This window comes from Lethenteron reissneri, chromosome 72 (genome assembly GCF_015708825.2).
Source record: "Lethenteron reissneri isolate LAM-NWPU_2019-01 chromosome 72, ASM1570882v1, whole genome shotgun sequence".
Lineage (NCBI taxonomy): Eukaryota > Metazoa > Chordata > Hyperoartia > Petromyzontiformes > Petromyzontidae > Lethenteron > Lethenteron reissneri.
The window spans coordinates 4,386,690-4,400,108 of NC_083850.1; the positions used below are offsets into that span (position 1 = coordinate 4,386,690).

Below are 13,419 nucleotides of genomic sequence, written 5' to 3' on the forward strand. Positions count from 1 at the left end.
CGTCTAGACAAGGAAGGTGACTTGTCCTACACGGGCAGCCAAAATGATTACAATTTATGTCATTAAACAATGTGAGTTCATTCATGAGTAGTATTCGCTGAGCCATGATGACACTAACCTACGTACAGTTATGGTTAAACAAAGTAATATTTAGTCACTTAATTCTCAGTTCAGACATGATCATCGCAATCATTTCCAAAGACGTGTGCGGTCCCGCGAGAGCAGTGCCCGGCTACAAATAGCCGGGCAGCAGAAGCAGCAGAATCAGAAGTAGCAGCGTCGCCCTCGAAATGTGATGTTGCTGCTGTTGTTGCTTCTTCTGAAGTTATATACGCAGGGAGGTGGTGCTCCGTGATGGGATGACGCCTTTGATTAAAGACTTTGATCAATCGCACCCGATTGACGCCTTTGATCGGCGCATTTGATCAACTCTGAGATTGTAAACTCTCACATGTAAAACTCAAACATATAATATTATAAATCATGCTCTCATGCCCTTTGGATTGCACCCGTTGGGTTGCACTTCATCGTCCTTTTCTACGGTTACATGCTTATTTCTAACATTAACATCATGCTAATCTCTCACACTGTGGTCGTACGTATGATAAGTGAATATGCGAACCAGGGGTAGGATGTGCAGGATTAGAATCGAATTACAATTATTCGAATCCCGCTAGTCGTATTAGAATCACACTGTCCACTGAATGTGTCGTATCAATGTCCTTTTTTTTAAACTAGAATGTCGTTGTCCATGTGGGGAGATGGAGCGCAGTGGATCGTATCGTCTCCGATGCCTTTCGGAATCCGTGTGATAACCCAGTCACATCGCCTAACTCCAGTGACAGCACCTTACCCAAGCTACATCTCCCCAACAAGGCAGCCATCCCGCTGCTGTATGCTGTATTTATGGGATAATAAAGAGGTGTGTATTTTCCCATACGCCTTGACCAAATCGACTGATTGTCCGCTTAACACCCTAGCTTGTACACCACCATTGGTGATAGTGTTGTTTGAGAGCAGCTATTAAAGTCGCTTTGGCAAACGAGGTGGTGGCTGGCCAAACCATGCCTCGCTGTTTGTCTCTGGAGTTATGAAGATACAAACCAGAGCAAGCGGAGACCATGTACCAGATCGGATTTTGGTTACTGATGTTAGAGTGATTGTATTGCAAGTGTGGTCACGACGCGTCTGTGCGCGTTCACTCCAGAAGCTTGGCGGTTTTTGGCAACGCCACGGGGCTGCATTCACTTAAAATCGAGGACAATGGAGGGCATGGGGATCGTGGTTTTCCAGCGCTAAACCCATTTATTCAAAATAAGCGCACAATTACACACTGAGATGCACTTACATATTCACGCATGAAGCACAATGGGCACATTACCCTTCGTTGGTAATAAGCGACTTTAGATAACTGATTTCAGGATGTACATTGATGACACGTTCGTTGCATGTTTGGCTTTGACTTAAACACAGACGCAAAGTGAACAAATGTTGTGAACTAATAAGGAGATCAATGGCGAATTATACTTTGGTTTGGTATTCCTGGAAGTGACATGGTTTGCAATATACTGTAGCTATACTCTTTGGTTCTTTCGGTAACGTCATATAGGTAGACAAAATAATAGATAATTATAGATCAATAATGTGACCTATTATTTTTCTACCTACGTGACTTTAACGAAAGAACCAAAAGTATGGATTCCTGCAGTCACAAAAGCTTCAAATCAAGATTGTACTGTAACTGTTTGAACATAGGACATCATAAACTTTCGATACGAGTTGTAGTTCTGTAAATGTTCCTGCAGATTAATAAAACATTATTTTCAGCAACTGCTTGTCCGTTTTTATTTTTGAATGTTAATAGCAAAAACGTGTGGAGCCGAGTTTCAGGTGGAGCATCTCCGTCACACAAGTCTGACCTTAACAGGCATCATGTTGGCTGTCTTATCATTAACATGTGTGGTTCAGGAGGGGAAGGTCCTTTTTATAAATCGATTCACAACGTTACGGTCCCTATATCATCAAGTATACAAGGGAATCCTGTACGCTATGACACGTGAAATGTAACACTATAAACGATAACACGAAACATTAAAATACTATAAATTAGTTAAATTATGTATAACACCAAAAACAGAGGTACGGTATTATAATCTCATTACAAGTATTAGAATTACAATGTGATCGTATTAGAATCACACTCTGCGCATATGTATGTGTAGTGTACGTGCAAGCGAACTGTGCTCGTATGTATGTATGCATGTAATATGTATCTATGGCATTTGGACATGCGAACCGGTGGTCAGATATGCGAACTGTGGGGGGTGCAGGGTTAGCATCGCATTACAATTCTTAGAATAACAATATGGTCGTATGAGCATTTTGCTGTGATTGAATGTATGTTATGTGCAAGTACAATCGCTAGTCGTAAATACGAGGCAGGGATTAATAGGTGCACGTTGCATCCAGTGTTAACGTTTATTTTAGCATTATATTTTAGGCCACTATTGTTGATAATAATTCGTCTGGACGTGGCACGTGCCTTGTTCTACTCGATCAACCAAAATTAATACAATTGTCGGTCATAAAGGAATGCGAGTATTCACAGAGCCCCGATGACACTTACCTACCGAAAGTTATGGTTAAACAAAGTCATCTTGAGTGACTTAATTCTCAGCTCAGACATGATCATCGCAATCATTTCCAAAGACGTGTGGGGTCCTGCGAGAGCAGGTCCCGACTGCAAACAGCTGGGCAGCAGAATCGGAAGTAGCTGCGTCGCCCTCGAAATGTGATGTTGCTGCTGTTGTTGTCGCTGCTGTTGTTGCTGCTGTAGTTGCTTCTGTTGCTGTTATATACGCAGGGAGGTGGTGTTCCGTGATGGGATGACGCCTTTGATTAAAGCCTCTGATCAAACTCACCCGATTGAGGCCCTTGATCGTCGCATTTGATCAACTCTGATATTGTAGACTCTCACATGTTAAGCTCTATCATAGTGAAACATAATATTATAACCTATGAACTACAACCTATCCATTGTAACGCTGTAAAAGAATATTACCTATTGGGTTTCACTCCCTCGTCGAGAAGGCCGCTCTCTTCCTTTTCTAAAGTTACATGCTAATTTCTCTGCATTCACTTTAAATCGAGGACAAAGTTTTTCCATTTATTCAAAATAAGCGCACAATTACACACTGAGATGCACTTACATATTCATGCATGAAGCACAATGGACACATTACCCTTCGGTATGTTAATCTACATGCGGATTGTGCCTTCCAAAATTAACAATCGAATGCAAATATCCTGAAAGACAAAGGATTTGATCCTAGGGGGGGAGTTATAAGGCAGCTCAGAAGCAGAGCTCAATGCCATTTCGAGAGGGAACTTGATGAGGTTGGACGCTCGACTCGTCGCTCTGCTGTTCGCCCTTCAACCGCGAGACAACGCAGCCTGGCGAGCACAATTGCTGTGTCGACAGTTAGGCGACTTTGCGTCGGTAGAGTTCGTGGCGACATCTTCAGACGGGTTCCAGACATAGATATACCGTCAATCTCCAAGTAAGTGTCTATTTTCGCGGATGAACTCTTAAACGTTTTCGTCGTTAAATTAGCGGGATTTTTTTTGCGTCTCGGTTAGACGCGAGTGTCGTTCTTGTTTTAGCAGTTAACAAAATCCAAAACTCAACGCTAAACATCCTTGCGGCCGATAGCGTACTTTTGCCTCGATAACACCGCTGCTGTTACTACGCTCACATGGAGCAGAGACGCTCTCCACAGCCCCACGCACACGGAGGCAAGAAGCCATTCAATTGCTCTGTGTGTGGGAAGTCCTTTTCACGGCCATCACATCTTCAGAGACACCAGAGAACACACACGGGCGAGAAGCCGTTCCTGTGCTCTGTGTGCGGGAAGACATTTGCACACTCATCACATCTTCAGAGTCACCAGAGAACACACACGGGCGAGAAGCCGTTCCTGTGCTCTGTGTGCGGGAAGACATTTGCACACTCATCCCATCTTCAGAGTCACACAGAGAACACACACGGGCGAGAAGCCATTCCTGTGCCCTGTGTGTGGGAAGACATTTGCACGGTCATCACATCTTCAGAGTCATCAGAGAACGCACACTGGCGACAAGCCATTCCTGTGCCATGTGTGTGGGAAGGCATTTGCACACTCGTCAACTCTTCAAGACCATCAGAAATCACACACGGGAGAGAAGCCATTCCTGTGCCCTGTGTGTGGTAAGACTTTTGCAAAGTCATCACATCTTCAAGACCATCAGAAAACACACACGGGCGAGAAGCCATTCCTGTGTCCTGTGTGTGGGAAGAAATTTGCACAGTCATCACATCTTCAGAGTCATCAGAGAACACACACGGGCGAGAAGCCATTCCTGTGCCCTGTGTGTGGGAAGGCATTTGCACAGTCATCAACTCTTCAGAGTCATCGGAAAACACACACGGGCGAGAAGCCATTCCGGTGCCCTGTGTGTGGGAAGACATTTGCACACTCGTCAACTCTTCAAGACCATCAGAAAACACACACGGGCGAGAAGCCATTCCTGTGCCCTGTGTGTGGGAAGGCATTTGCACACTCATCAACCATGAACAGGCATCAGAAGGTCCACAATGATAGGACACTGAAATCAAAAGCTGAAATTCAAGGTGCTGCAATTAGTCCTGAAGATGTTTCCACCTTCGATCCCATGCAGTTGGATCCCGAGAGATGGCTGGATGTAATGGAGTGGCTCGAGAGTCAACCAGAGAGCTCGGGGTGACTGAAACATAATATTGCATGTGGTTACACCTATTACGCCATATCGAGTACTTTTGTGCGTAATTTTTTACCATTTTAGTTTAACAGTTTTTGTGAGTTTAATTACGTGCACAGTGGTGGTTTGTAATGTTATCAGATTACTTGCCGAAGTGGTGTGAAGAGCACTGGATGTGAGAGGGTTTAATTGTAGTCGTTAGGTGTTCCTGTTGAGCTAAATTTGGAATGCGCCTGTAGGTACATCTTTACTCAACATTTTAAACGGTTTTTTCAAGTACATAGCTTTTTTATTGGTATTAATCGACTTTAGATAGCCGATTTCAGGATGTACATTGATGTGGTGAACTAATAAGGAAATCATGGGGAATTATATTTTAACGCTTTGGTATTCCTAGAACGGAAATGGTTTGCATTGTACTGGAAATGTGTGAACATAAAACACAATACATATTCCCTTCGAGTTTTGACGTAAGAATGATTGCAGATGAATAAAAATGTATTTTGAACAAATGTATGTACGGTCTTTATTTTATAATGTCCCTAGCAAAAACATGTTCAGATAATGTCAGGTGGAGGATCTCCGTCACACAAGTGTGCCCTTAACCGGCAGCATCTTGGCTGTCTACCCGATTAAACACGTGTTCCTTGAGGGGAAAGGTCCCCGTAGTTAATCGTTCATCAACGTACCGGTCCCTAATCCCGAAGTATGTCGGGGATAAACTGTACTCTATAACATGTAAACTGTAATACTATAAACGATAACGCTCAAATCTCAGCTCAGATAGGATCATCTCAATTATTTCCATAGACGTGTGGGGTCCCACGAGAGCACTGTTATACACGCAGCATGTTGGTGTAGGACATATTAAACATTAGGTTCGCGTTTTAACGTAAAAATGATTGCAAGATGAATAAAAACGTATTTTTAACAAATGTTTGTCCCTTATTTATTTTACAATGTTCATAGCAAAAACATGTTAAGAGAATTTCAGGTGGAAGATCTCCGTCGCACAAGTGTGCCCTTAACCGGCAGCATCTTGTTTCAAATGTTATCGCAGTAAACAATTCGGACCACAGCACAGCAGGACACTCAATCTCGAGCATCTGCGAAGCAACGATATGAGTGGGCTAAGACCTGCAAGTTTATTCGAGTGTTGACGTTATTTTAGCTATATAGTTAAGTACATGTACGTGATAAGAATTCGTCGACATGGCCTGTGTCTTGTTCTCCTTAATCAACCAAAATTATGACAAATTATGTCATAAATGAGTGTGAGCTAATTCTTCGGTAGTATTCGCTAAACACTGTTGGCACTAACCTACACTAAGTTATGTTTAAACAAAGTCAACTTTAGTCGCTCAAATCTCAGCTCAGGATCATCTCTATTATTTCCATGAACGTGTGGGGTCCCACGAGAGCAGGGCCGGCCACAAACATTCGGGCAGCAGTTGGAGCAGAAGCAGAAGTCGCTGCTTTGCCATCGAACGGTTTCGTAGCTGCTGTAGTTGCTTCTGTTACTGTTATATCGGCAGCTTGATGGTGTCCCGTGATGGGATAACGCCTTTGATCAAAAACTAAGATCGAACCTACCAGACCAACGCCATCGATCGACGTCTTGGATATACTCTCACATTGTAAATTCTCACACGGTGAACTTTAACATTATGAACTTCAACAATGGTAACTTAAAAACATTCACATATACATTTGAATAATCTAAAAATTACTGTAAACTAGTATTGTTAGTAAACTCTAAATTTGTGAACTCTAACAATATAACCTATGAACTACAACCTATCCATTGTAACGCTGTAAACGAATATAGACGCACAGTGAACACATGTGGTGAACTAATAAGGAAATCATGGGGAATGATACTTTAACGCTTTGGTATTCCTGGAACGGAAATGGTTTGCATTGTACTGGAAATGTGTGAACATAGGACGTAATAAATATTCCCTTCGAGTTTTGACGTAAAAATGATTGCAGATGAATAAAAACGTATTTTTAACAAATGTTTGTACGGTCTTTATTTTGTGTTCCTAGCAATAACATGTTAAGATAATTTCAGGTGGAGGATCTCCGTCACACAAGTGTGCCCTTAACCGGCAGCATCTTGGCTGTCTACCCGATTAACACGTGTTCCTTGAGGGTAAAGATCCCCGTAGTTAATCGTTCATCAACGTACCAGTCCCTAATCCCGAAGTATGTCGGGGATAAACTGTATTCTATAACATGTAAACTGTAATACTATAAAAGATAACACTAAACATTAAAAGATTGTAAACTAATGTTCTAATTTATAACCATATAAACGGAGGTAAGGTATTATAATATCATTAGAATCACAGTGTGGTCGTATAAGAATCACGCACAAACCCATTATGAACTCATGAGATTATGAATCGTTACAATTATTATAACAATCACAAATTGTGACAAAGCGAATTTCCCACAAGCAAAACACCACGCTCACGTGACGAATTCTTAAACAAACTGCAACACTCAAGTGACAGAACTCAACAAAAAAACGCCGGATTAAAAAGAACAACATCAATGGACAAATCCTAAAAACAGACAACACACGCACGTTTGTAGCTGTTTGAAGAAAACAACACCTAGCACCTTCAACTATACACATTATACATCCAACTCGTAAATGGGGCGGTATATGATAGCCTTCGCTGCTGTCGACGAGGCCAAGCAGCGAGTGTTAAACTCCATTGTTTCAGAATCCGTGTCATCACCCGGCCACAGCGCCTTACCCAAACTACATCTCCCCAACAAAACAGCCTTCCCTATGCTGTGTATTTTAGCAGTTTATTTACGGACGCACTTGAAGATAACAATTCGTCTAGAAAAGGCAGGCGACTTGTTCTACCAACATGATTTCAATTTATATCCGAAAGAAGTATGAGTTCATTCATGAGTAGTATTCACTAAGCCCCGATAGCACTAACCTACACACAGTTATGATTAAACAAAGTAAACATTAGTCGCTTATCTCAGCTCAGACATGATCTTAGCAATTATTTCCAAATCCGTGTCGGGTCCCACGAGAACAGGGCACGTTCACAAACTCTCAAATTGTAAACTCACATTGTATACTCTAACATTATAAACTCTATCAATATAACCTTCAAACTATGAGCTATACACTGTAACGCTTAAAAATAACACTACAAACTAGTGTTATAGTAAACTATAATGTTGTGAACTCTAACAATATAAGCTAACAGCGATACATTATAACGCTATAAAATAACATCATAAACAAGTGTGATATTCGAATCTCATTCGAATTCTTTGCTTCACACCGTGGTCCTCTAAGAATCACACTATGCTCGTGAGTATGTAACATGTCTGTATGTAATATGCATGAATGTAATATGTATGTATGTAACATGTCTGTATGTAATATGTATGCATGAGATATGTCTCTATGTAGTATGTATGCATGTAACATGTATGTATGTGTAGTAATTTCGAGGAAACGATGTCGAAGTTCAAGCACACTCTGTTTATTAACCCAGGGACAGGCACAATAGTTGAAGGGGTATCGGCCCCTTCACCCGTACTATGGGAAACCCACCCTATTCCTAAGCCCTCTGTCCTGTCCCCCAGTCCTCCTCTACTGGGCTACGGGAGGCTGACTGATCTGGCCCTGGCAAGCACAGATCTCGGCACCAGCTAACCAGCCTTGCCCTGATAAGGGCAGCGGTCTGGAAGCTCTTGGGCCGCGCCACTGGCTTACCCGGCTCGGCCCTTATAAGGACGGCGAGACCGGGGAGTCCCAGGGCCTAATCTCCGAGTCTTGGATCTTCACTGGTCAGCTTCGTGTCGAACTGAACTCGAGCTCTTTGGGTCTCCACCTTTTATAGGGATCGCCTCCGAGGGCTGGGGGCGTGGGCAATAACTGATGCGGACGTCGGTGTGACCACCCGTGTATGTGAGTGACGACAGTCCTGTGTTTGTTGTCCGCCGTTTCTCCCGTAATAACCCCTACATATGTAATATGGACGTGCGAACCAAGGGTGGGATATGTGAAGCGGAAGGTGCAGGATCAGGATGGGATTAAAATTATTTGAATAACACTTTGGAGGTATTAGGATCAAGCTGTCTACTATTGGATGAATGTTCCATCTCAATGGCATCAAATATCAATATTCAGTATGAATATGTAAAATAATCGCACAAACCCAATATTAGCCCGTGAAATAATGAATCGTTATAATTGTAATGACTCCGTAGTCAGACTGCAGAGGGTTCTTTTATGTAGCCTTTAACGCGGTTTCAGACCCCAGGCGTCACGATATAGCAACGACGACGACGAGACAGCAACCAGCCAACACAGCCCCAAACCTCGTTCCTCCCCCTCTCTCATTCTCGGCGTGAACCTCCGCCCACACTTGGTCTCGCCTTCCCTTCTCGAACTCTCTCTATCTTGTTGTCATCACTTGTCTCTTAGTTGAGGCACTGTCTTTACATCACCCACCTCTATGACCTCTACCTGACCCCACCATAGGCGGAGCAACTTGGGGGACATACAGATGTGTATGTAAATTATCTGTTCAATCGGGGGTCGGATATGTGAACCGTGGGGTGGGGGGGTACAGGGCAAGACTTGCATTCAAATTTCAGAATAACAATATGGTCGTATTAGCATTTTAATGGGCTTGAATGTATGTTACGTGCAAATGCAAATCGTTAGTCGTAAATGCGAGGGAGGGGTTAAGAGATGCACGTTTAATCCAGTGTTAACATTAATTTTAGCATCATATATAAGGACACTATTGTTGATAATAACTCGTCTGGACATGTCATGTGACTTGTTCTACTCGATCAACCAAAATTAGTACAATGTCGGTCATACAGGAGTGTGATTTCATTCATGAGTAGTAGTCACACAGCCCCGATGACACTAACCTACCTAAAGTTATGGTTAAACAAAGTAATCTTGAGTGACCTAATTCTCAGCTCAGACATGATCATCGCAATTATTTCCAAAGACGTGTAGGGTCGTGCGAGAGCAGGTGCCGACTACAAACAGCTGGGCAGCAGAATCGGAAGTAGCTGCGTTGCCCTCGAAATGTGATGTTGCTGCTGTTGTTGTCGCTGCTGCTGTTGTTGCTGCTGTAGTTGTTTCTGTTGCTGCAATAAACGCAGGGAGGTGGTGTTCCGTGATGGGATGACGCCTTTGATTAAAGCCTCTGATAAAACTCACCCGATTGACGCCCTTGATCGTCGCATTTGATCAACTCTGATATTGTAGACTCTCACATGTTAAGCTCTATCATAGTGAAACATAATATTATAACCTATGAACTACAACCTATCCATTGTAACGCTGTAAAATAATATTACCTATTGGGTTTCACTCCCTCGTCGAGAAGGCCGCTCTCTTCCTTTTCTAAAGTTACATTCTAATTTCTCTGCATTCACTTTAAATCGAGGACAAAGTTTTTCCATTTATTCAAAATAAGCGCACAATTACACACTCAGATGCACTTACATATTAATGCATGAAGCACAATGGACACATTACTCGGTATGTTAATATACATGCGGATTGTACCTTCCAAAATTAACAATCGAATGCAAATATCCTGAAAGACAAAGGATTGGATTCGAGGGGGGAGTTATAAGGCGGCTCAGAAGCAGAGCTCAATGCCATTTCGAGAGGGAACTTGATGAGGTTGGACGCTCGACTCATCGCTCTGCTGATCGCTCTTCAACCGCGCAGCCTGGCGAGCACAATTGCTGTGTCGACATTTAGGCGAATTTGCGTCGGGAGAGTTCGTGGCGACATCTTCAGACGGGTTTCAGACACCGATATACCGTAAATATCCAAGTAAGTGTCTATTTTCGCGGATAAACTCTTAAACGTGTTCGTTGTCAAATTAGCGGGATTTTTTTGCGTCTCGGTTAGACGCGAGTGTCATTCTTGTTTTAGCAGTTAACAAAATCCAAAACTTAACGCTAAAAATCCTTGCGGCCGATAGTGTACTTTTGACTCGATAACACCTCTGCTGTTACTCCGCTCACATGGAGCAGAGACGCTCTCCACAGCCCCACGCACACGGAGACAAGAAGCCATTCAATTGCTCTGTGTGTGGGAAGTCCTTTTCATGGCCATCAGATCTTCAGAGACACCAGAGAACACACACGGGCGAGAAGCCATTCATGTGCCCTGTGTGTGGGAAGACATTTGCACGGTCATCAACTCTTCAAGATCATCAGAAAACACACACGGGCGTGAAGCCATTCTTGTGCTCTGTGTGTGGGAAGGCATTTGCACACTCGTCAACTCTTCAAGATCATAAGAAAACGCACACGGGCGAGAAGCCATTCCTGTGCCCAATGTGTGGGAAGGCATTTGCACATTCACCACATCTTCAGAGTCATCAGAGAACACACACGGGCGAGAAGCCGTTCTTGTGCTCTGTGTGTGGGAAGACATTTGCACACTCGTCAACTCTTCAAGATCATAAGAAAACGCACACGGGCGAGAAGCCATTCCTGTGCCCAATGTGTGGGAAGGCATTTGCACAGTCATCAACTCTTCAAACTCATCAAAGAACACACACGGGGGTGAAGCCATTCCTGTGCTCTGTGTGTGGGAAGGCATTTGCACACTCATCAACCATGAACAGGCATCAGAAGGTCCACAATGATAGGACACTGAAATCAAAAGCTGAAATTCAAGGTGCTGCAATTAGTCCTGAAGATGTTTCCAACTTCGATCCCATGCAGTTGGATCCCGAGAGATGGCTGGATGTAATGGAGTGGCTCGAGAGTCAACCAGAGAGCTCGGGGTGACTGAAACATAATATTGCATGTGGTTACACCTATTACGCCATATCGAGTACTTTTGTGCGTAATTTTTTACCATTTTAGTTTAACAGTTTTTGTGAGTTTAATTACGTGCACAGTGGTGGTTTGTAATGTTATCAGATTACTTGCCGAAGTGGTGTGAAGAGCACTGGATGTGAGAGGGTTTAATTGTAGTCGTTAGGTGTTCCTGTTGAGCTAAAGTTGGAATGCGCCTGTAGGTACATCTTTACTCAACATTTTAAACGGTTTTTTCAAGTACATAGCTTTTTTATTGGTATTAATCGACTTTAGATAGCCGATTTCAGGATGTACATTGATGTGGTGAACTAAATAGGAAATCATGGGGAATTATATTTTAACGCTTTGGTATTCCTAGAACGGAAATGGTTTGCATTGTACTGGAAATGTGTGAACATAGAACATAATACATATTCCCTTCGAGTTTTGACGTAAGAATAATTGCAGATGAATAAAAATGTATTTTGAACAAATGTTTGTACGGTCTTTATTTTATAATGTCCCTAGCAAAAACATGTTCAGATAATGTCAGGTGGAGGATCTCCGTCACACAAGTGTGCCCTTAACCGGCAGCATCTTGGCTGTCTACCCGATTAAACACGTGTTCCTTGAGGGGAAAGGTCCCCGTAGTTAATCGTTCATCAACGTACCAGTCCCTAATCCCGAAGTATGTCGGGGATAAACTGTACTCTATAACATGTAAACTGTAATACTATAAACGATAACGCTCAAATCTCAGCTCAGATAGGATCATCTCAATTATTTCCATAGACGTGTGGGGTCCCACGAGAGCACTGTTATATACGCAGCATGTTGGTGTGGGACATATTAAACATTAGGTTCGCGTTTTAACGTAAAAATGATTGCAAGATGAATAAAAACGTATTTTTAACAAATGTTTGTCCCTTATTTATTTTACAATGTTCATAGCAAAAACATGTTAAGAGAATTTCAGGTGGAAGATCTCCGTCGCACAAGTGTGCCCTTAACCGGCAGCATCTTGTTTCAAATGTTATCGCAGTAAACAATTCGGACCACAGCACAGCAGGACACTCAATCTCGAGCATCTGCGAAGCAACGATATGAGTGGGCTAAGACCTGCAAGTTTATTCGAGTGTTGACGTTATTTTAGCTATATAGTTAAGTACATGTACGTGATAAGAATTCGTCGACATGGCCTGTGTCTTGTTCTCCTTAATCAACCAAAATTATGACAAATTATGTCATAAATGAGTGTGAGCTAATTCTTCGGTAGTATTCGCTAAACACTGTTGGCACTAACCTACACTAAGTTATGTTTAAACAAAGTCAACTTAAGTCGCTTAAATCTCAGCTCAGGATCATCTCTATTATTTCCATGAACGTGTGGGGTCCCACGAGAGCAGGGCCGGCCACAAACATTCGGGCAGCAGTTGGAGCAGAAGCAGAAGTCGCTGCTTTGCCATCGAACGGTTTCGTAGCTGCTGTAGTTGCTTCTGTTACTGTTATATCGGCAGCTTGATGGTGTCCCGTGATGGGATAACGCCTTTGATCAAAAACTATGATCGAACCTACCAGACCAACGCCATCGATCGACGTCTTGGATATACTCTCACATTGTAAATTCTCACACGGTGAACTTTAACATTATGAACTTCAACAATCGTAACTTAAAAACATTCACATATACATTTGAATAATCTAAAAATTACTGTAAACTAGTATTGTTAGTAAACTCTAAATTTGTGAACTCTAACAATATAACCTATGAACTACAACCTATCAATTGTAACGCTGTAAACGAATATA

General features: G+C 42.5%; 1 protein-coding gene across 1 annotated transcript in view; it reads left to right on the forward strand.

The window, feature by feature from the left end:
• Nucleotides 1-13,419, forward strand: part of LOC133361337 (oocyte zinc finger protein XlCOF6-like) — a gene marked incomplete at its 3' end in the record, with an annotated part of 31,845 nt that overhangs the window by 275 nt on the left and 18,151 nt on the right. Inside the window, exon 2 of the mRNA XM_061580269.1 lies at nt 10,873-11,403. Coding sequence (XP_061436253.1) covers nt 10,873-11,403 — 531 coding nt within the window. The remainder of the gene's footprint in view (nt 1-10,872; nt 11,404-13,419) is intronic.